The sequence below is a fragment of the Ascaphus truei genome, chromosome 16 (genome assembly GCF_040206685.1).
Source record: "Ascaphus truei isolate aAscTru1 chromosome 16, aAscTru1.hap1, whole genome shotgun sequence".
Classification (NCBI taxonomy): domain Eukaryota; kingdom Metazoa; phylum Chordata; class Amphibia; order Anura; family Ascaphidae; genus Ascaphus; species Ascaphus truei.
Genome location: NC_134498.1, coordinates 4,556,516 through 4,581,865, shown reverse-complemented (window position 1 = coordinate 4,581,865; position 25,350 = coordinate 4,556,516). Strand labels below are relative to the sequence as shown.

General features: G+C 44.1%; 1 protein-coding gene across 1 annotated transcript in view; it reads left to right on the top strand.

Moving 5' to 3' along the window:
• The window catches only part of LOC142467652 (immunoglobulin lambda-1 light chain-like), a 59,992-nt gene that overhangs the window by 22,225 nt on the left and 12,417 nt on the right, over window positions 1–25,350 (top strand). Inside the window, exon 2 of the mRNA XM_075573596.1 lies at window positions 8,593–8,973. Within this exon, the coding sequence (XP_075429711.1) occupies window positions 8,700–8,973 (274 nt within the window). The 5' untranslated portion in view covers window positions 8,593–8,699. The remainder of the gene's footprint in view (window positions 1–8,592; window positions 8,974–25,350) is intronic.

The window sequence follows — 25,350 nt, the reverse complement described above, 5'->3', positions numbered from 1 at the left end:
TTTTAACCTTTTGGGTCTCATCAGTGTGAGGTTGGTTATGCTAGCTTTGCAATTTGAAGCTGGGATAGGTTTAAACTACACCTTAAAAATGGTCGGTTAAGAGGTGAGAAAAATCCTCCACAGTATAGCATATAGCAAATGAAAATATCACTTGTGAGCATATTCACACCCAGACAGGCCTGCTATCCTGCTTTTCACCATTATCTCCTAGAATAAAGTGCTTCCACTGCAGCAAGGGATTCTGGGAAATGACATGCAAATGTATGTAATTAACTATACTATGGTTTTAAATGATTAAAGGGGATGTAGGATATGATTGTGCGGCTTTTTATGGTATATAATATTGAGTGTATCAAGTATGGGTGTACAATAATGTATCTACATATTACAACCATACTTACCAGAGATAGATGTTTGGAAAATAACTTATTCCCACACAGGTAATTCACTGTGTTTAAAAATAAACTCATAACTAACATTATATTTAAAAAAAAAGCAATATAAACAAATTAACTATGTACAAGGTTCAGCGTCTCCTCCAAGCCACCGAATTGGCCGGCTCACTCGGCCCCCCGATGCGAGGCCTGCCACGCTTCCATTTTGTGGCCAACTGCAAGGATGGAGGAGGAGGTGGAGTTGTCACCAATTGTGACATGCCTGATGGGGGCAGGTACTCACTGGAGGCACCAGGAGTTGTGAGTATGGAGGGTGCTCTGATGCTCTCCAGCCCATGCTGCATAGCCCAAGTGAGGCCCTTGAGGGCTGCCGCAATCTTCCCCATTAAGCATAGCACTGGTGTTCTGCCTGTGATGGTGAACGGGTACCCAGGCCATTAATAAAGGCCCGGATGGGTGCCCCTGAGCCACATTGGGGAATTGTGAGTGTCAGTTCTTCAACCCAATTGTGGTATGTAACTGCATGTGTAGTGAAGATATGTGTGGGTTTTTACTGTTCCAGAACTGCTGACCAGCGTAGATGTGCAGGGCGTGAGAATCAGGGAGGCTTTTACGGTAAACTGTTGTCAGGGTGTGCTTGGGTAGAAGGGAGTCAATGTTGCGGGTTACCCCAAAACATGCACTCAGGAATCTCCCCAGATTCCTGAGGACACGAGGAGCACAGACACCGGATAAAATCCTCCCTAGAAAGCAGTTTGCAGCTCTCTGCCAAATCCCCCTGCTTCGGCACAGACCCAGGGAACTGGGTTACATTACAGGTCCCGGAATATGCCCAAATCCCAGAACTCAGTGAGGGGTTCCATATCTCTCTCACCAGGTATAAGGTGGAGAGAGTTAAATGGGTTTTTAAGTTAACATGTAGAGCAGGCCTGCACAACATGCGGCCCACCTGCACTCATTGTGCGGCCCCCGGCGGCTTTCCCCTTGTATTGGCTGCAGTGCTGTGAATGTATTATAATTGTCTCTGTGTATCCCGCTAGGTATAAGGGAACCACATAATACCCTGAGTGAAATTGTATAAGTGTTGTAACAAGTAATGTATCAGTTATGTATCATGTGTGTGCATTGCAACAGTGTTTCACTGCCAACCGCAGGAAGGAAAAAAGTTTTTAGAACACAGCAGCCTGCTGCATAGCATATAAGCAGTGAGCTAACTTTGGCTGGGAGCATCCTAGAGCACTGAGATTTGAGGTTAGCGCTGCATAGCTAAAACCATTAATAAGGTTATCAAACAATTTTTATAAAGCCTTATAAAGAATTGATGAATTAAAGTTACCCTAGTTTAACTGTTTTAACATTATAGACATAAGGGGATTTTCCTTCAGGCGTCCAGAACAGGAGGTAACACAAGGTGTAAGTTCTATGCTTTAAAATGCATGGCAGGAAATCCCATTGAGTAAGCAATGCATAATTTAGACTCGAGCGTCAAAGGCCATCCAGGACATAGAGGTGTTGAACCTTTTGTTAGCAAAGAGGGGTGAAGGAAGATAACTTCAATAAGCTATCCTGTGAGATGGCTGCTCGGTCCAGACTCTCCGGTGCTGAGCCGACAGGGGGTCTAGCATACCAAGTGGGGAAAGATAGCATTTGTCACACATGCTCAGTTGCGATACTGAAGCTTTGTGCCAGGCTACGCAGGACTGGCAAAGTCCAGAATTGGAGGGAATATTTAGTTCCCATGCAGAGGTTGGCTACAGAGCATAGAGATAGGAATGTTAACCCTATAAGAAGCTGTGCAGCCCCTCAGGTAACAGATTCACCTAAGATCCATCTAAGATTCATCATGCGGTTAAGAGTTCCATCTAAGATCTTTCCTGTAACCAGATTTAACATCATAACTAGTAAGTGTATTTTCGTAGTATTTTGTAAATCAAGCTGTGTTCATTATGTAAATAAATTACAATTTATTTTATCTTCTGCTTTGCTCAATCTAAGGATACGGGTATTAAGGTGTTAAAAGCATTGGTCTCCCGTGACATTGCCATATGACATGGGTCATGATATGGTGGTGAAAGCGGGTCGCTTGCTCCCTGAGGCGTGACCTCTCCTCCATCTGCCATGATGTTGCCTTAGTACAGCTGCTGGAGCAGTGTCTGGGTCAGCTGGTGCAGTAGTTGGGGTAGCGGCTTAGGTAATGGCTGAGGCAGCTACAGCAGTGGCTTTTACCTCCTCTTGAGGAACCTCAGGAAGAGGGTAACAGTCTCCTCATCCTCCTCAAGGATGCAGCCTCAGGTACAGGCTGTGCTTCCTTGGACACTTGCTGTCTGTGTGATGGACTTGAAAAAAAACCCCATCATCTCATCAAACACATCCATACAGAATGTGGGTACATGTAAGAACATTTGTATAGATTGAGAAAAAAGGTTAAACCGGCGCCAAAGGGGGGTAAATACCAGACCAGTGGAGGGTGTGACAGTCCAAATACAGTCCTTGGGATGCTGAATAGTGATGATTTTCAACTCAGCAGTGCATATGTGGAAAAAGAAAAGAAAAGAAAAAGATAATGGTGCAGTAAATCAACACAGGGGGGGGGGGGGGGGGGAAATGCACAGATAATATACAGACAAAGACAATCAACAAACTAGACATACAAACATGAAACAATAGCACGGCCTAAATATTAATAAAAAGCAATTTATTTGTGTGGAAAGTGCATGAACCGCATCCGGAGGGGTAAAATTACAACCCTACTCACAGAATGCTGGAAGGGTACAGGCAATGATCTGGTGCGTGCAGCTGGGCTCTCAAGATGGCGACCGGAGCACTTGGGCTGGCGTCTACACGTGACTGGGATGCCAGGCTGGTGACTCGGATGACGGGACCTCTGGGCGGACGTGACGTCACCTCCGTTATAATTTCTCCACCGGCTCACAGGTCTCCAGTCCTCCAGTCCTCCTCAGCAGCCGCAATGTCGCCGCACCTCGGTTTAAAACACTTTTCAGAGACTGCAGATTTCTCCTTAGGAACTGCAGACTTCTTCCACACAGTGAAACACTCTAAAAACTTGGAACTTTTTTTGAGTAGGGTTGTAATTTTACCCCTCCGGATGCGGTTCATGCACTTTCCACACAAATAAATTGCTTTTTATTAATATTTAGGCCGTGCTATTGTTTCATGTTTGTATGTCTAGTTTGTTGATTGTCTTTGTCTGTATATTATCTGTGCATTTCCCCCCCCCCCCCCCCTGTGTTGATTTACTGCACCATTATCTTTTTCTTTTCTTTTCTTTTTCCACATATGCACTGCTGAGTTGAAAATCATCACTATTCAGCATCCCAAGGACTGTATTTGGACTGTCACACCCTCCACTGGTCTGGTATTTACCCCCCTTTGGCGCCGGTTTAACCTTTTTTCTCATTTGCTTCCCTGACTGGTTGTACTACCAGTCATCCACCTGGCTGCCTGAACATTTATTTAATTTCAATCTATATTATTAGCGCTGTTTTGCACCTTATCTTTTTTCTGTGATTATTTGTATAGATTGGATTTTCTAAACAGCGATCTTGGAACATGTTTCTTATTTATGCACCATCCCGACTCTTGCGTTCTGCCCAAGGATGTCTTCTTTCTACCCCCTTTGTATCTAAAGCCCTCTCCCGCCTTAAACCTTTTTCACTGACTGCCCCACACCTCTGGAATGCCCTTCCCCTCAGTACCCGACTAGCACCCTCTCTATCCACCTTTAAGATCCACCTTAAGACACACTTGCTTAAAGAAGCATATGAATAGCACTGTGAATATTCTGAACACATGATACATAAAGCTTGGCCCCCTGCAGACGCACTTACCAGAACTCCCTCCTACTGTCTCTGTACGTTCTCCCTACCTACCAATTAGACTGTAAGCTCCTCGAGGCAGGGACTCCTCTTCCTTAATGTTACGTTTATGTCTAAAGCACTTATTCCCATGATCTGTTATTTATATTATCTGTTATTTATTTGATTACCACATGTATTACTACTGTGAAGCGCTATGTACATTAATGGCGCTATATAAATAAAGACATACAATACAATACAATTTATAGAACATTTTACTGGTACAATATATAGAGGCCCTGATCCACAACCTGTTGCAGAACTTTAGAAGGCCTTAGGTATATAGAAGGCTATAGTTTATCACCATTTTGTAGATCAATGACATTTAGAGTGAACTCTCATTTTCAAGCATGTAACATCTTTGTAATGGCAGAGTATACTCCCTCACACTTTTAAGTGTTTTTTTTTATATTTTGCTACGTTATCTGTGTGTGTCACTGATTTTTTTAGAATTTTGTTTCAATTAAAATTCTTTAATACAATTTTCACTTTACCTCATTAACTTGTGAGGTCATCCAAAGTGTGTTGCACAAGGGATCTTTCTGTTCTGTCTTGTCCTTGTGCCTATACAGTAGATCCTAGCCAGCCTCATTTATTATATCATACGATATTATTGTACTTGTGAAGCAGAATTACCCCTGAAAGGGTTAAAATTATTAATCTGTCCTTCACGTCCTCTGTTTTCCATTTTGTGTTGCTGTAATTTCCAGTTTCAACTGAGCCTTTTTAGAAAACTGAACTCTGAACCAGTTTTGTACTCAGCAAGAAGCCTTATCTTTTCTTTTGAGATGTTTGTTAAGAAAACATGCCACAGCTGAAGACCCCAGCTACAGTAGGTGGACATAAACAAGGTCTTCTTTATAAATAACAAGCTAAGGAAAACACGTAGACCTTAAATTCTGGTTTCCACCAGAAATAATGCTGATGATTGTATTCTCTGTTATGTCCTAGAAATGCCTTTGTGAATACCTATAAAAGCTGCTTGTACTGTAAATCTTAAATAAATTAGAAGTGAAGAAGAACTGCTTTGTGTCTGAAATCTTCATTTCTCTGAGCGCTCGTTGTGTCTGTTTGCTGAGACTTTGTGAACTCAGGGCGATGGCCAAATTCTCCCTGGGTTGAGCATGTTAATGCAGTCCTGACCAAGAGAAAAGTCTTAAATTTATCAACCCCTCTTTTTGAATCTCTATATATAACTGCATTATTATGAACATTTCCATTGCTTCCAACGGCATTCATTTTCTTTGGTGAATACAGGCTCTGTTGTTTGCACCATTTTTGTTCTACTTTTGCAGCCAGAAAACTTGAGTAAATAAACCCTATAAACCTGCCCCGATATGTAAATATAACTCAACTCTAACACCTCACACTTGCTCCATAAATCCGTCATTTCTTCGCAGACAAATGTGGACAAATCCGAAAAATGGCAGAACTTAGATAAGTACATAAACACTACCTGGAGCAGGAATATTTCAGTGGGAGTTGAACAAAATAACAACTTTGTGCCTTCGCTTTGCCTTTGATGCATATATTGTATCCCATAGAACCCAAGCTTTTGCACTAGTTTTTCATCCAGTGGGATTTAGCAGAAAATCCCCACGTGGCAAAACTATGTTTGTTATGGAACTGAGATTCATGTCGATTAAAATGGTCTCAGTTCCAGCTAAAAGAAAAAGAAAACGAGCAGCTCCAATCACAACTTTGACTGTAGGGATTGGAGTGCAAGATCAAGCTCTTTTATGTGTATTTTGTATTGTGGAAGTAGCAAGAGTTCCTAAGCCCAGTTGCACATAAACTGACCTAAACATTCATTAATGGTGTAAAATAATGGAAGACATTGCTGAAGTATGATAGTCAGATTGCAGTATGTAATTAAAAAAAGGGGAAGGAGGAGTGAGGGATGGACTGGGCGCTTCCCAAGTGATAATAATAATAAATAGTGTTATAAGTGAAACACACAAAAACACAAATACACCTTACACCAAACTGTGAATAGGTAATAAAAATGTGTATAAAGCAGCTCAACTTCCTCTGATGGGACAGTTCCAAATCCCAGATACAGGTAATTTCTTTGCTTGGAGGTGAGGATGAGCGCAGGAGGATAACCATGATATATGTAAAAGAAATAAAACATATATAGTGCAGACTGTAATCACTGCTAATGTTCTTGATAATCTTTAAGAATAGAACTCACAAAAATCGCCGTATAATATCGCATGTCAGAGATCTTTCTCTCTCTGACTGGAGCCCTTTAGCCGCAGAAGCCAGGATATCCCTCAAGAGGTATGTATGGTATGAAAATAAAAGAAACCACAATAGTGCATACTATTCGAACTGGATATATTACAGAATCATCACAAGTATAATGAACTCACATTTTCCATATAAACTTGGGTGGGGGAGAGAACCGCAGATGTAACTGGAGGACAGATGCAAGCAGCTTCACAGCGTCTCACTAGCTCCTTGCTGTATACTTCCGCGTGCGTCACTGCCGTCGCGTCACTTCCTGCTACCGCGTCACAGCTAAGGGCGGAAGTTCTAACTGTGTCTGGTGCCAGCTCCAATCTTGCCAGTCCTTCCAATCGTAAGTTCTCTGCTGCAACTCTACGCGTTTCGCTAATTGCTTCGTCAAGAGTTGTCAGTTACATCTGCGGTTCTCTCCCCCACCCGAGTTTTATATGGAAAATGTGAGTTCATTATACTTGTGATGATTCTGTAATATATCCAGTTCGAATAGTATGCACTATTGTGGTTTCTTTTATTTTCATACCATACATACCTATTGAGGGATATCCTGGCTTCTGCGGCTAAAGGGCTCCAGTAGGAGAGAGAAAGATCTCTGACATGTGATATTATATGGCGATTTTTGTGAGTTCTATTCTTAAAGATTATCAAGAACATTAGCAGTGATTACAGTCTGCACTATATATGTTTTATTTCTTTTACATATATCAAGGTTATCCTCCTGCGCTCATCCTCACCTCCAAGCAAAGAAATTGCAGTATGTAACACCTGTATGCCCGCAGACCTGGCCAGTCCCCAGTACTGAGGTGGGTGGGGTTATAACACGCACCTACAGCAGTGAGGGCGTGCCCAGAGTGTGGTAGTGCGTGCCGGGCCTGTAGAAAGAGGGTTAAGGTATACTTGCAACGCCTTGGGTTTCAGAGTTTGGATAGTGATGTCCGTGTGCCAGAGTCCAGGGTCAACAGAGAGCAGGATAGTGATGTCCATAAGCCAGAGTCCCGGGGTAACAGAAGGCAGCAAAGTCGTATCAGTATGCTGGGTTCAAGGGCAGGAGAGAGCAGGGTAATCCAGTACAAAGCAGAGTTCAAGCCAGGGAGATCCAGAGGTAAGCAGGAGCAGGAACAAATGCTGAAAGAGACAGGAGAGCCAAGCATAGGACTGCACACACAGGGGTCACAAGAAGCTATGCAGAGAAATGAGCTAGAGGACAGACAGGGGTTATAAAGGAGGGAACACCAATGGGAGAGAGAGGAGGAGTAGAGGGTGAAGTGAGAGGCAGCAGGGATAGGTGAGAAGGAGAAAGGAAGGAGACAGGTAAATCAGAGAGGGAGATAGCTTGTACAGCATGGGGGGCGGAGCCAGAGGTCTGGTGAAGTTTACAAGAGGAGCGTGTGTGTGCGCCCTCTGTAAGGTTGGGGTGCACGTGCTCAGGCTGTGTCAGAAAGCGTGTGGAGCGCCGCGCTGCGGGGGCACCTGCCGAGGGAGGAGAGAGAACCGGAGGAGTGACTGCAGAAGGTAATGGGACCGGAGGGGAGACGGAGGGAATCTGCGAGCAGGGAGTACCGCGGAGGGGATCGGGTGTTTGGGAACATGCGCGCGCCTGCGGGGAACGCGAGCAGACGCTGGGAGCGCATCAGGGCATGCCGCATAGGGACGGATGTGGGAGGAGGAAGGGAGAACAGAACAAGGAGGCAAGGAAGGAAGATCAGAGGCAGGGGGAACCGCGGTGCCGGGGACACATGGAGAGGAAGGAATCCCCTGAACCGTCACACAGTACAACTATTTTTATACTTACAAACTTAAACTGCCACTTATATTTAAAGAAAAATATATATCTTAAAAATGAACCCTCCTTTTCTGTTCTTATAGCATGAAAATATAAAAACATTAATAAGAGATTTTCTGCCTAATTTTGCAAAGACAGAAAAACATGTGTACGGTTTTTGCATATGGTAGTCTGAGATGAAGGTAAGGTAAATGAGGGGTCAGAGAAAAGACACTTCCACAATGTACAAACATGTTTATACTAATAAATGAACAGGTCATTGATTTCAACTCTCTCCTTTCCTATACAGCCCCCCAAATATCCTTTCAAGTTAGCAGGCAACCAGAGGGGCCATCTTTGGAACAGTCACTACCATCTATCACCACAGGAGGAAAGAACCCCACTCTGAGGTGCTTCATGAAAGGTAGCAAGGTTACATCCCATGTTCTGTCTTGGTACCGTCAGATGCAAGGGAAGGAGATGCAGTTTCTGTTAAGTCACAGAGAGAAGAACCACCCAGCATACGGGGATGGAATTTCACAAAGGTTCATCCCTGAGATTGAGGAGTCAACTAACACTTTCCTGCTGACTATTGGGAACACAGACAAGAGAGACGAGGGAGTTTATTACTGTGCAGTGTGGTTCTCCAGCCAGTACATCTTTGGAGAAGGCACAGAGATCAAAGTGCAGGGTAAGAAAGAGAGATTCACATGCCTGTTTTATGTGAGACATATTTTCTTTAGGTCAATCTCAGTATGGATGGACAGATTTAACCTTCTGTATGTATTTCTTAAAGAAACAGAAATGATGGGTTACAGATGCAGCCACTTCTATCTATCAGCAGCCGCAGGGCATGTAATGGTTTACTGCCTGCCAAGAGTTGACAGTGCTTGGCAGAGAGGAATGGCAAATCAGGATTAAAACAGTGGACGTCCCTGCTTCTGAATGGGACTCCCACTGTCTGAACCTACCAGACCGCATAAGTCTGTAAGATATGCGCGCAGAGAGTAGACAGAATCAGTCACTCTTCCTGTGCACCTATTACAGGCGATCATGCTGCTTTTATTTTACTTTAATAACATAGTATTGAAGCAGGGGGTCTCTGGAGCTTGACTGAATTAATTTCAGCTCTGGGAACCCCTGCTTCCCGAGTTACAGGCCCCGGTATTGTATGCCGGTATCTTCGCCATATTTAAATGTCCCACGTCAAGTGCTCGGGACATTTAAACAATACAGCACCCCATACCGGGACCTGTAACTCATGAATCCGGGCTCCTCAAGACTGAAATAATGTGGTTCAATAACGGAGACCCCCTGCTTCAATACTGTGTTATTAAAATAAAATAAAAACAGCTTTATTACATTCGTAGATAGCTGCTAAAGTAATGAAGGGGTTAAACTAGAGTACCTGGTTTGTTGCGGGTAGAAGGGGTGGGTGAAGTGGGTAGTTGCCGCAGGGTGGGTTGTTGCCCCAGGGTGGGTGGTTAGGCCTCCTGGGAAGGTGGTGGGAGGTGTTAACCTTTCATTACCTTAGTGATAGTAACCGCTATGGTAATCAAGGGGTCAACCCCTCCCACTACCCACGCAAGAGGCCTAACCATCCACCCTGGGGCAACTACCCATTTTCTAGGCAGCCCATTGACTAGAAGTGTGTTTATCTATCCCCCTTTGAGAGTATAGATAACCACACTAACGATATATGCATTTTTTGGCAAATGTTTTAGCTTGCCCATTCATTGCCATGAATGGAGAAAGTTAGTGTTCACATCGCAATCTGAATATATATAAATTATAGTGAATACACGGTAACAGATGGTACCAGCCCTGCTAATTGATATTGCACACTCCTCCGTTGAACCAGGACCTCATAAATCAAACCGCCATCACTGGTACATGTAGGAAGAAATACATGCAGAAATGCTGGTGCAATAATGTTTTTATATCTCCAAGCAACGAACAACACAAAGGGGATAACGTGAACTTACAATCTCCCCGAGGTATTGTGCAGGGAGTGACTTGGGGCACACCAACCCTAAATCGTCACTTGTCAGATTCACGTTTTCCCATCCTGTCTGGTCATCTGCATACAATCTCTCTCGTCTGCTTCTCTCACCAGCAGGTGCTCCGGAGACCTCTGACGTCAGCTCTGGATTGTCGAGGGGTTGGTATGGTGGCCTCCAAGGTCCAAAAGCCCAATGCGTTTTACTAAATCTGTAGGCTTCTTCTGTGGTTATGTTGGGATCCGGGAGGTACAAGGTTTAAATACCCTAACACTTCGTTACTGAAATCTGTCTCAGCTGACTACAATGTTACAAAGAACGGCTGCAAAAGGATACTGATTGCATCTCTGATTGCACCCGCCCTTAAATTACCATAGAGTTTATACATGTCATTAAAATCCTCACTGGTCCCTCATATTCATCGTTATTGCATTAACATAATTAAACATACATAATTAATCAAAAAATGCCACAAAAGTCTAACAATCTTTAATAACAACATCTAAAATAACAATACCTAAAAATCCTTCAATCTTATGGTTCAAAATAAACATGTATAAAGTCGATTGTAGATACTAAAATAAAGATAGAGAGGTTAATAGACATTTCAAAATGCTTCAAAAACCATTTAAGAGACATTAAAAATTAGATCCAATGATCCCATCAAGTTTTTCTTATAAAGGAGACTGGACAAATAAAGGTTGAAAAGCTAGACATAGCTTAAGGATATACATAAAGATCTGATACAAATTTAAAATAATTAAAATAATTAAAAATAAAAGATTTTAAAATTCCAAAATCTTCAATCTTTAAAAATCTACAAAAATCTCAATCAATTGATCTCAATCTGATTGGTGGCACTTTTTAAAATGTAATGAAACTTTATGAGTTTCCAGCCATGTTCTAACGCTCTGACTTTCAATTTTCTTGTAGTATGGCCCACATACAGTATTAGAGGCCACACGGACACTCCAACAGGTAGACCGCTAAGTCTGTATTGCAATTGATGAGGCTTAAGATAGTAAAAACCTCTCCAGTGATCTTGGAAGTAAAATTCTTGCTTTTGTTGATGCCAAATTTACAGACTCCAAACACTTAAAAAAAAAATTTGGATTTCTTTCCAGCCGGGTTTCTCGTTTCACTGTGTCACTAGACACAGATTTATTTTTAAATATGTTGGAGCCACCGTATCCTTTATATATTGGGGGCTTTTGTGAAGACAATCTGCGGTCTATCTCGTAGGATGCCGCTGAGTATGGGGTCCTGTTTCAGAATTGGTCAGTGTCTTCCCATGATCTTCTTTATTTTATGTGATTCTTTATTGCATTGAGTGATAACGGGGATAAACATCCCCATATCCTCTTTGACCAATTTCTTAGGTTTCAGAAGATCGTTCCTTTCTATGTCAGTTACCTGGTGCATCAGAATATCAAGCATCTTCTTATCTTACCTTTTCTCTAAAAATCTCTCTTTTAAGATGTTTGATTGCTCCTCATATGTTTTATCAGATGTACAATTACGTTTTATTCTCCTTGGTTGGCCCTATGGAATATTACTAAGCCATTTCTTAAAATGGCAACTCTTCCTGTGGATGTGTGTTCCAGTCCATGGTCTTGAAATGAGTCTTACAATTTATTTTTCCTCCTTGTACTGTACATAAAGATTCAAATCCAAGAATTGAATATCCTCCCTACGCATATTATAAGTAAATGTTAAATTTAAATTATTCTGGTTCAAATTTTCTATAAAGTTCAGTGCTGCTTTTTCTTCTCCTCTTCATATAAAGATTATATCATCTATGAATTTATGCCAGAGGACGAGACCCGTGCCAAGACCACCACCAACCCACACATGCCTCTCCTCCCATAGGCCCATGAATAGGTTTGCGTAGCTCGGCATGAATCTGGGGCCCATGGCTGTTCTGCAGATTTGAAGAAAATAGCGGTCATTGAACCAAAAATAATTATGAATGAGAATGAACTCAATACTCCTATGGATACTCCTCAATACTCCTATGGATAAAATTAGCTTGCTCTTCTGTCATATCTTCGTCTCTTTTCAAGAATTTGTCCACGGCCTCTAAATCATGCAAATGATTAATGCGGGTATAGAGCGCCATGACAACACAGGTTAAAAACAAAAAGTCATCCTCCCACACCATCTGATCAAATACATTGATTAAATGTTTGGTATTGTGGTATCACGCAAATATGAGGGTAATTGCACAAGATATTTCTGGAGAAAAAAAATCAATGTATTCCGACAAGTTCTGGGACGTCAAATTGATCCCACAAATTATTGGTCTCCCTGGTGGTATTTGGAGTCATTTGTGCATAAAAATTGTGTATAAAATATAGTATCTTAGGAAACCTGTTACAAAGGTAAACAAATTCGGAAGTATTTATTATACCCAAATCTTTACCTTCCTGAAGGATAACTTCAAACTTCTTTTGAAACAAATCCGAAGGGTCACTGCTGAGAGCCTGGACGGTATTGGTATCCCCCAGGATCCTCTGTTCTTCCTGTAAATAGTACTCTGAGCTAATGATTACAGTAGCCCCCACTTCAGCCCCAACTATCATCTTGCTTAATCAAAATTTCCTTATTATGTTGCAGCTGTTTTAGTGCTTCATTCTCTCCCTTTGTTATATTAAATTTCTGTTTATTCTTTTTACATCCATCAGACATTGCCTCAAAATCTTTAACATTCATCTGATGGAGTGTCTCAACAAAGTTCCCCTTCATATGATGGGGATAAAATATGGATTTGGGTTTTAGTTTGGAATGTACAGCTGCGGCCGCCTTTATCCTAATGCGGCCGTATTGGCGCAACTCTGATAACCGCGGGCAGATGCAGTATTTTTTCCCCCCGGAATATGTTCCGGTATTTTAGCGCTCGTAATATTGGCATTTTAGTAGCGCTGTCTGCAATACTGCAATACCGTCTAAAAACTCAGGTGGGCATTCGCGAGCTGATGTCTTCAAAGTCTAATACTTTAGCAGTTCAACCTACAGTACGTCAGTACACAGTCTGCGTGTGCGCGCGCATTAATTATAAATTTGTATATTTATACATGTATGTGCAGTGCTGTATGTCTCATTTGAACATTGTTGAAACGCACAGGCGTGTAATGTAACAGTATCACATTTCGGCATATACAGCGCTCTCCCCTCGCTCGCCCGTACACACACAGGCTAATTTACTGAACTGCAGTATTTCAACTTCTTATCTTATCTACAGTATAGTACACTTCTCCCACACCATTCCTTTGAATGTGTGTCTTTCTGGTTTCAATCACATTTCTGCTTGCTAGCTGATGATTACTGCTCATGCGTCTATAACTTCACCACTGCTTGCTTGCGAAGTTCAAGAGTGAGTGACCAAAAAAAAATATATATTTTTTTCTCATCATTTTTTATTTTTATTTTCTCCACAAGCTTGCCTAAACCATCTTGATATTACGATATTCAATCTGTGCTGTAGCTTTTGACTGCGTCACTGTGCGTTTGACTGCACATGGTTGATTTGTGTGGTTTTTATGTATGTGGGGGTGTGGGGATCAAATTATTATGATGACCTGCCTGTTGAAAATATGTCATGTCTTTGAACTACAATACAGCTAATCCTTCATGCAGATTTAGCCCCCTCCCCCCCGCAGACACACACAGGGCTTGCTCAAGGATTACAACCTCTTATCGACACCTCTCCAGAACCATTCCGTTTCTAAAGCTTGTCATTGTGCTTTTAATCATCCCTAGCCGAGCATCACCTCTCTGCGCCTGCGTGTAATCCTCTTTAGGAAGGGAGCTACATAACTGATGATTACTGCGCATGCGTCTATAACTTCACCACTGCTTGCTTGCGAAGTTCAAAAGTGAGTGACCAAAAAACAAAAATATATATATTTTTTTCTCGTCATTTTTTATTTTCTCCACAAGCCAGCCTAAACCATCTTGATATTACAATATTCAATCTGTGCTGTAGCTTTTGACTGCGACACTGTGCATTTGACTTCCCATGGTTGATTTGTGTGGTTTTTATATATTTGGGGGTATGGGATAAAATTATTATGATAACCTGCCTAAAACAGACGACAGAGAAGCCCAATGCTACATCCAACATGACAGAAATATATTTCTGTCATGTTGGATGTAGCATTGGGCTTCTCTGTCGTCTGTTCTATACATATGCCACGCTCAATAGCACTCCATTTTGACACATATACATATATATATTTTGTGGGGGCTCAGGGATTCCCTAAAAGAGCTTGCTGGGGTTCTGTGTTTTGATAACCTGCCTGTTGAAAATATGTAATGTCTTTGAACTACAATACAGCTAATCCTTCATGCAGCTTTAGCTGCCCCCCCCCCCGCAGACACACACAGGGCTCGCTAAAGTATTACAACCTCTTATCGACACCTCTCCAGAACCATTCCGTTTCTAAAGCTTGTCATTGTGCTTTTCAACCTCTTTCACACCATTCGTTAATTTTCCTATTGTTGTCTTTCCCTTATGTTACTCTGATTATGTAACCAATTATTAAAAAGTTAACCAATTATTAAAACTGTGTGTCTTCTTGAAGAATCCCCCCCACACACATTCACAGTGAATTTAAAGTTCAAAGAAATAAAATCTTTATGTAATTAAATATGTATTTTATTTTATCAGGAAAAAAAATACAAATAATCATTGAGAGAGGGGTGGGGGGGGGGGGGTGAAAATTGAGGGCCGGTGGATAATCATGAATAATGCACATTGATAATAATAAAAACAATAATACAAATTTTCCGTCTTTATCTTCTTCGTCATTCTGTGTAGTTCATTGAGAGAGGGGAGGTTTTGTGTAAATCATGACTGCAGTTTAGATACACTTAACTGTACACACAGTTCACAAACTTTACGCATGTTACCTCCTCTTCCCCCAGTCCATCCTTTTTTTTCTGAAAAGACAAGAAAAGAAAAAATTAGTGCAGTTATGTGCATACTGTATTATGGCATTGTGTACTGTATAGCTACTCCATATTGGACTACAGTGTGCAGATAGTACTGTCAAACTAGTCTATACTGGAACTACTGTATACTGTAGCTACTGTTAAATACTTTGTAACCAGGTGGCTAGTGCTGCTCTCTCAGGAAAGAAAAAATATGTGCCATACTTACCTGTATCATACTGTACTTACAGTACCATATGACAGTATAGTACTTTACCATACTGCCTTCATGATGCTTGCCCATTACGCGTGATCACAATGGGCAACACAGTCGCATTATGGTCAATATATTTATTGCATTGTTCCACGGTGAGTACATCATTCCAAAAACTCATTATGCCTTGCGCCATCTCATTCTTTTTGGAGGGTTTCACGACTTTTCGGTTATGGTCCTTCAGCTGATGCCAGACCATTTCGATAGGATTGAAGTCTGGCGATCTGTCATTGGATGGGGAAAAAAAGGACAATTAGTTAAAGAGATACAGTACACAGTAAAAACAGTGGGCAAAAATGAGACACAGTTACCGCACTTACTCTGCTGGCATCTTCACCCAGTTGATACCGCGCTCAAGAATATGCGCTGTTGACGCGGTGTGCTTCGGATCGTTGTCCTGGTAGATACGGTGACCATCTGGGAACTCACGTGTGATGTATTCCACAATCTCAGGCACAATTTGCTCTTGAAAAAAAGCTTTATTCATGATTCCTATAACAAGAAAAGAAAAGTGCTCAAAAAACTGCACACTAGTACAGTACAGTGCATAAGGCAAAAGCGTGTGACTTATTTTACCTTCAAAGATGACAATGCATCCTAGTCCACGCCTAGAGATGGCACCCCACACATGCATCTTCACTGGGTGTTTTTGACGCGGCTTCATAGAAATAAGACCTTTTTTGTGGAATGCAAACGTGGCAAATCTCTCCAGCGATACAGTAGACTTGTCAGTGAAGATGCAATCCTGGAAAGTTTCTCCACTGTAGATTCATGCCTGTGCCTGGACTACTCTCTTGATCTTGTTAACGTCCCTTATCATAGGGTACGCTCTATAATGACAAGGAATAATTTTATAGGTACAGTACAGTTTCTTAAACAACACTTTAACCTCCTGTACTGTCCAGTACTAACCTCACACGTCCATATTTCCATCCAATTCTGCGTCTCATCTTCTTTATGCTGGTCTCGGATACAGTGCAATTGTGATTTTGCAGCAGAGTATATTTGACCCTTAAGGCACTCTTCTCATCATTCTCTTCACTTATTTTGGCGACCAGAAGAGTTGTCTCCCTACAGTGTACAGAAAAACAACAATCCGGTAAGTTACAGTGCAGTAGGCCACAAGTACAGCACATCATTTACAGTAAACAATTATAGATGCAGCAATATAAACAATAATAGATATACTGTATTATATACTGTAGTTATATAAATATACCGAAATAACTATAAAATTAGATAGATCTATACTATATAGTTATATTAATATGCAGCAATATAATCAATAATAGATATACTGTATTATATACTGTAGTTATATAAATATACCGAAATAACTATAAAATTAGAGAGATCTATACTATATAGTTATATTAATATGCAGCAATATAAACAATAATAGATATACTGTATTATATAGTTATATAAATATACATACGAGTTAGTTACCGTTGGTGTCCTCGTGCGTTGTTTGTTTTTTCCGTGTGCATGATAGCACACGGTGGTTGATGGCACAACCAGGCCAGAAGCAGCTAACCAGCGTTGGATATCTGCAATTCGTTGTCCACTCGTGTACATCTCCTTAATTCTCATGCTGAGATCCTTTGAAATCTTTTTAACAGGTGTAGGGGTGTTCTGTTTTCCCCTCTGTATCTCCGCTGCAGGGCGCATTCCCTGGGGGGGGGGGATGCTGTGAGAGTGTCCGGAGGATCCGTGGCAGCCCGATAGCACAGGGTGCCGCCATGTTGTTAGGTCATTGCGCAATACCCCTGCGCGACCGGTGGCACGGAGAGAGTTCGCGCATGCGCAGTGTGAACGTGCGAATGGCTGACCAATCACCAGGAGGCTCTACAGTAAAACTACAATTCCCATGAGCCTCAGTAGAGCCACATGACACCAGGGAACGAATAGGAGTGCAGGGATTGCTGGCAGTCAGGAAAGGGAAGTGTAGGGGAGAGACCACGCTAGCAGAGGGAACCGGAGGAGCAAGGGGAGAGGTTGTGTGTGTGCAGGGGGTCAGTGACCCACCTGCTTAGGCCAGATTTCCCCTCAGGCCCAGTGTAGACCCTGAGTCACCATTAGCTTGTGGTGCTGCACGGAAAGCCCCAGAGAGAGAGAGACATCCTATTCCCTTACTGTAGTAGTAGATAGGGACACAGTGCTTTTCCGGAGCTGCGGTGTGTGTACAGTGTTTTGGGCTCAAGCTGCTGGACATCACCAACTCGTGAGAGACTACACTGGATCGGCATATCCTTTTTGCTGGAGTAGCTGGAAGGTATTTAATAAGTGCACCAACACCGGTACCATCAGGCGCTGATCCCGCCTTGGGGGAGGGTTCTTTGGGGACACTGGGTTGACTGATCAGGGGACTAAGTATATATACATTGGACACGGTGTGGGGTGCACGCGGTGGTGGGAAGTGACATTACTCTATGAGGAGAGTGGCCAGGCCACTGGTGTATATTACTGAATATCAGCTATTCATATACTGTACTATATGTGTGTTATCTCTAATAGGTGTAAGCTAAGGTTATGCAATTACGTATTAGTAAAAGGTTACAAAGTTGAGGTGTGTTATCATTATTCTTTCCTAGGGGAATCTTACTTATTGGGGATCCTGGGTAAGTGGAGGCGCTGCCAAGAACCTATTATTACCCCAGGCTCCCAGTTAGCAGAGGCCCAGATCTCGCTGAGCCAGCAGGTACATACAGCACTAGTAGTCTCTCCATATCAGCAGGAAAGAGGGCTACATTTGGAGGCGCTGCTGAGATCTCAGACCTGGGGTGCCCCATTCAGAAATTAAAATTGTGCTATCCAGTTAAGCTATGTTTGTGCCCTCACAGACCGAGGTGTGCAAGTGGGCCCAACAAAACCATATCCCACTGACCTGTGCCATTGCTGTTGGAAATGTCCCTTCAGCCACCTCCTTGGGAACCATAGGGGATCAAGTGAGGAAACATCCGTTCCTGGCCACGGCCCGAGTTATAGACCATAAGTATGATGCCGATCAAACTTGGTGTAAAGTACTCTTTGCCACTGAATGGGACATATGCCCAGAAGCCGTACCCTCTATATTAATCCTACCTGAGTCTCCGGGCATCCATTGCTCACTGGTGCAGGTGGGCGTGGTCGAACCAATGGCCATGTCCACCCCACAGAGAGAGTACCCTGGCCCGTCAAGTGCAGTAACGTTTACTCCAGACCATACCCCTGAGAGCAGCCTGAACCCCAGGTGGCCAGCAGCCATGGGCCTAGGAGTATCTTTCACCCCCTCCACCATCCAGCCCTCTCTGAGTAGGAGCAGTATGCCCAGAATGGATACCAATAGCCCTTCTGTAGGAAATATCACGCCTAACGATCTGACCATACCTGTGCTAGCGGAGGCCATACATCAATTCACTCAGTTGCATCAGTACCGGAAGCTGAAGGTGTTCTCCGGAAACAACCCGACGCCCTTGGGAGAGGTAGGGTTTGAGGAATGGTTGGATCATGCTGAGCAGGTACTACCTGAATGGTCCTGCACTGACGCAGTGAGGAGGCAGCGAATTATTGAATGCCTACGACCGCCCGCCTCCCATACGGTGCATTGTTACAGAGATGATCATCCGGATGCAGATATGCATGGAATACTTCATGCACTCACCAAAGCCTACGGAACCCCGGTGGACGCATTCGCACTTATGGCCAAATTCCATGCTCTGGCCCAGAAGGAGAAATGGTATCTGACTTTCTTAGGCGTCTGCATTTGGATCTTTGGACTCTGGTGAGGAGGAAAGTAGTGCAGAAGGCTGATGCAGACGGGTTGTGAACCACACAATTTCTGAGGGGACTTCTCTCATTACATCCGGTATCCGTAAGAGTCAGCGGATCCCTCGTTCCTGGTCAAGCCTTGTCCTTTCATGAACTTATGGACCGAGTACAGGCTCATAAGACCGTGCTGTTGAGTTGGGATTTGAACCTGGCCAAGAGAACCGGGGTTCCCCCCAAGGAAGCAAAGAAAGGAGAGGCTAGAGCAGGGCCAGCTGGGGGAGTGAGTCATGACAAGGAGAAGCCTGATGAACAAGAGTTTGACCATGGAGGCTCCACCTCGGGAAGATCTTCCCCTGCTTTCAGGAACAGTTCTATAAGGAGTAATATCCAGTGTTACAACTATGGCAAGATGGGGCATATCTCTTCCCATTGTCCTGTAAAACGGAGGATGGCGTCCAGACCTGCGAAATCCATGCTGTGCACCCCGCGGACTACGGAAACCACCCTCGTGTCCAACGAGGGTTCTGCTATGGAGGCTAATGAAGTGCCGGCCCCACCTCAGATGAGCAGCCGTATCGGGCCGGCAGCTATCGTCAAGCCATGAAGACTACCCTATCGATGGATTGGTGAGAGTACATCTGGACGTTCCACAGTTGAAAACGGGCAAGCATCACCCCATGGAAGTGGAAGCGTTAGTGTGCCCGGAACCCCAGGACCATCCCAGTGCCCCTATAATCATGGGGACTAATACTGACATAGTACAAGCCGTGATCCGTATGTACTTGTAGGAGGCGGATGAACTACCATTTCTGGCTCTAGCTGCATGTCCGGCGTTAGAAGAGGCATGCTGTAGGATCGCTGCCGAAGAAGAGCATGGGGTGTTGTACAACATTGAGCGTGGATTGACTGAGATTCCCCCAGGGGAAGGAAGAATGATTTCAGCAGCTTGTTGCTACCCCGAAAGACGCAAGGAGTATTGACTATTCTCATTGGAGAGTACTGCAGATGATGGCCAGCAGTTTGGATACAGGGTGTTGGCCTCAGTGAAAGAGTGGCCATTTAGAATTTCGCATAGAACACAGGTCTACGTGAGGAACATTTCTCCCTATCTCATGCCCATTGATCATGGGCAGCAGCTGGGCAGAATATATCCTGTTACTCTAGAAGGGAAGACAGAAGCTAGGCCGCCGGCCGCTACCGTCTCCACGGCGGCTCCTAAATTGGCATTTGATTTCGGAGATTCACCCTTGACGAGGATTGGAAAAAAAGGTTACAGACCAAGCTGGAAAACCGACGTGAATTATTTTCCATCGGTGACATGGATGTGGGGTGCAGCCGCAGTGCCCAGCATACAATCCGATTTAACGATATGACGCCGTTCCAAGAACGATCTCGTCGCATTTCTCCGAGGGATGTGGAAGATGTGAGGAAGCTGCTAGCCTAAATTGAGGAGGCCGGTATTGTCCGAGGATCACGTAGTCCTTATGCATCGCCTATCGTGGTAGTGCGCAAGAAGAACGGGACGGTACGCCTATGTGTGGACTATAGAACCTTGAACAACCGTACTGTACCCGATCAGTAAACCCTTCCGCGAATTGAAGACCTCCTGAACGCCCTATCTGGGAATAAGTGGACTTGAGGTCAGGATACTATCAGGTGCCAATGAACTCTGAACACCAAGAGAAGACAGCTTTCATCTGCCCCTTGGGATTTTATCAGTTCACGCGTATGCCTCAAGGGATATGTGGCGCTCCAGCCACCTTTCAGCGTCTGATGGAAAAGACCATTGGGGATATGAATCCTCGGGAATGCTTGGTGTACCTGGACGACATCATAGTGTTCGGGAAGACACTGGAGGAACATGATTAACGGCTGTTGAAAGTGCTGGATCGACTCAATAACGAAGGGCTTAAGCTGTCCATGGATAAGTGTCGGTTCTGCCGCACGTCAGTGACTTACAGTACGTGGGCCATATTGTGTCAGCCGAAGGAATAACTACCGACCCTGGGAAAATAGAAGCAGTGGTGAATTGGCCGAGACCCAATAACGTCCAAGAATTACGGTAATTTCTGGGGTTTTGCGGGTACTACCGAAGATTTGTGGAAGGCTATTCCGGTAAAGCCAAAATTCTCAACAACCTCCTCAAAATCTACCCCGAAGACACGGGACGGAAAGCCACTTCAGCTCAAGCACCATTTGGGGACAAGTGGACCCCTGCCTGTGAACAGGTGTTTCTAGGGCTGAAGACAAATTTAACCCATTCTCCGGTATTGGCGTATGCAGATCCTGATCAAGCGTATGTTCTGGACGTGGATGCTAGCTTCAATGGCTTTGGGGCGGTGTTACACCAGAAATATGACACTGGACTCCGACCGGTGGCGTATGCCAGTCGAAGCTTGACACCAAGTGAACAAAACTATCCGGTACACAAACTTGAGTTTCTAGCCCTCAAGTGGGCTATAGTGGATAAGTAGCATGACTACTTGTATGGCGTTCAATTTGAGGTTAGGACTGATAACAATCCTATGACCTATATCAACACTTCTGCTAAGCTGGATGCTACAGGCCACCGTTGGTTAGCGGCACTGTCAAACTATCAATTCAACCTTAAATATAAGCCAGGGCCTACAGTACGAACATAGGTGCGGATGCTCTGTCGCGAAGACCAGGGCTCAACCCTACTCCAGATGAGGAAGTTTGGGAGGAAATTCCGGGACCTGGCATATGGGTGTTGTGCTCCATAGCAGCAGTGGTAGATGATCGAGAAGCCTTTTCTGAATTAAGGATAGCAGATTCATTAGGATGTCAATCAAAAGCGATTCTGTGGGCATACCGCCATCCAGAAGGAATGAATGTCACTTCAGATAAGATTATTGCCTGGAAAGATTTGGTGCAATATCAAATTCAGGATCCAGTAGTTGGAATAGTTCGTCAAGCGCTGCAACAAAATAATCCTTCCATACTTAAACAAGCTCCTAAAGAACTGGTAGCCCTACTAATGAAGGAGATGGGAAAATTTGAACTGGAAAACTGTCTATTGTATAGGGTAATACAATATCACAACCATCCTGACAGGCGCCATTTATTTCTGCCCAAGATTCTGCAAACCATGGTCCTCCGGGCATTACATGACGACCATGGTCATCTTGGCATTGACAAAATATTCGGGCTACTTCGTGATCGATTCTATTGGCCCAAAATGAGAGGATCTGTGGAGATACATTGTAGACAGTGCACCCCTTGTATACAAAGGAAAACACTACCCACCCGGGCGGCACCCATGGCCCATCTGAAGAGTTCAGGACCTATGGATCTGGTGTGTATGGATTTTCTTTGCATCGAACCTGACATCCGGGGTATTGGAAATGTACTGGTGATCACAGATCACTATAACAGATATACTCAAGCTTCCCCTACCAAAGACCAACGGGCTGTGACTGTGGCCAAAGTCTTATGGTAGAAATACTTCCTTAATTATTGACTGCCAAATCGATTGCATTGTGATCAAGGTTGGGACTTTGAAAGTAACCGTATACGAGAATTGCTTAAGTTACTGAGTATCACCAAGTCCCGAACTAAGCCATATCACCCAGAAGGGGACGCTATGACTGAACGTTTCAATCGAACACTGCTCGACATGCTGGGTACTCTGAAAGGCTCACAGAAGACTGAATGGAGTAAGCACGTACTGCACCGACACACTTTATTCGAGCAAATACCCAGTATGTACCTGGCAGATACCTGGAATGCGCCGCTCCTCACCTCTGACAAGCCCCGTTGCGTTTGCCTTCCCAGCCTGGGTTCATGCCTGGCTGACGGGCGGCTGATCTGTTAAATGATAATGATTAGGATTTAATAGGCTGCAATGCTTCGCGTGTCTACCAGATGGCATACATTCATGAATTGTAATGCAGTATATATATATATATATACTGTGCAGTATTGCAGCCAGCGGGAATAAAATGATTCAATCCCTGCTTGGAAAATACCTCAATGCACTCGGGCAGAAAACAGTCACAAACCTCAATACACCCGGGTATACCCGAATTCGTGGGACTAGCCGAGCTCGAATAAAGTGTGTCGCCAGTGTAGAGACTTTAGTGCATGCTTATAATTGTACTCACCATGAATCCACGGGGCATACGCCTTACTTCCTAATGTTTGGACGAGAAGCTTTGCTACCAGTGGATGTGCGTCTGCGGATATCTACCGATGGGGTATCCAACAGGACGCATTTCCAGTATGTGCAAAGATTACAGGACAGCTTGCAGCAGGCATATAAATTGGCAGAGAAAGCGGCGGCTCAACTAAATGCGAGTAATAAGAGACGCTATGATCATAAAGTGCGCATTAAGGAAATTCGTCCAGGGGATGCTGTCCTCCTTCACAATCTGGGTGTCCCCGGAAAGCACAAATTGACCGACCGTTGGAGAGATGGCATATATGAAGTGGAGCCCCAGATGCCTGGCCTCCCGGTTTACCATATCAAAGACTCAGAAGGCCGGGTAAAGGAATGCATAGAAATTATCTCCTTCCCATACCTCAAGAAGGAGATAAAGAGTTGGAAGTGCCCATTGCTTCGCTAGATGTAGAGTCAGATGTTACAGAGGATGGTCCAGAGACTGTAGCTAATACCACCTCTGAGGATCCTATGGGTGGAACCTCTCAAGGGGGCCTTCTGACCACTGGTGCATCTCCCGAAGGAGCTACGGGTAAAGGACCCCTTGGTCCAACACCAGATAAGCTTACTCAAATGAGCCAGCCTTTAGACCCACAGAGCCCATGCTTTGTGCCTCAAAGAGACTGTGTCGATACATTGAGCCCCTCGAGGGAAGAGACTGAATTGTCAAACGATATTTGTTACTCTCCAGAGGGAGTAACAGAAGAGCACCAGCGCAGAAACCAAAGTGCTGGTCAACCTCCCATGAGAATGACTTACGATCAATTCGGGGCACCCAATTATGAGGTTCAGCAGTGGGCTCGCAATAGAGTGAGATCTGTGATTGAAATGTTCAAGGAAATGTATAATCTCATGTAGAGTATACAGTGATAAGTTGTATTTTTCATATATGCATTTTTATTGTGTAAATATGTGTATTGGCTACATTCCCAAGCGGGGTCGTTGGATTCCACGAGGGGGAGACTGTAGATGTGTTCTGTTTTCCCCTCTGTACATCCGCTGCAGGGTGCTATCCCGGGAGGGGGGGGTGTTGTGAGAGTGTCCGGAGGTTCCGCGGTGGCCCGATAGTATAGGGTGCCGCCATGTTGTTAGGGCATTGCGCAATACCCCTGCACGACCGGAGGCACGGAGAGAGTTCGCGCATGCGCAGTGTAAGCGCGCGAATGGCTGGCCAATCACCAGGAGGCTCTGCAGTAAAACTACAATTCCCATGAGCCTCAGCAGAGCCACATGACACCAGGGAACAAATAGGAGTGCAGGGATTGCTGGCAGTCAGGAAAGGGAAGCGTAGGAGAGAGACCACGCTAACAGTGGGCATGGGAGGAGCAAGGGGAGAGGTTGTGTGTGTTCAGGGGGTCAGTGACCCACCTGCATAGGCCAGATTTCCCCTCAGGCCAAGTGCAGACCCGGAGTCACCATTAGCTTGTGGTGCTGCAGGGAAAGCCCTAGAGAGAGAGACATCCTATTCCCTTACTGTAGTAGCAGATAGGGACACAGTGTTTTTCCGGAGCTGCGGTGTGTGAACAGTGTTTTGGGCTCAAGCTGCTGGACATCACCAACTCGTGAGAGACTACGCTGGATCGGCGTATCCTTTTTGAAGTCTGTTGGCGGCTGCTGGAGTAGCCGGAAGGTATTTAATAAGTGCTCCAACACCGGTACCATCAGGCGCTGATCCCGCCTTGGGGGAGGGTTCTTTGGGGACAATGGGTTGAGTGACCAAGGGACTGAGTATATATACATTGGACAAGGTGTGGGGTGCACGCGGTGGTGGGAAGTGACATTACTCTATGAGGAGAGTAGCCAGGCCACTGGTGTATATTACTGAATATCAGCTATTCATATACTGTACTATATGTGTGTTATCTCTAATAGGTGTAAGCTAAGGTTATGCTGTACTGTATTAGTAAAAGGTAATACGTACTGTATTAGTAA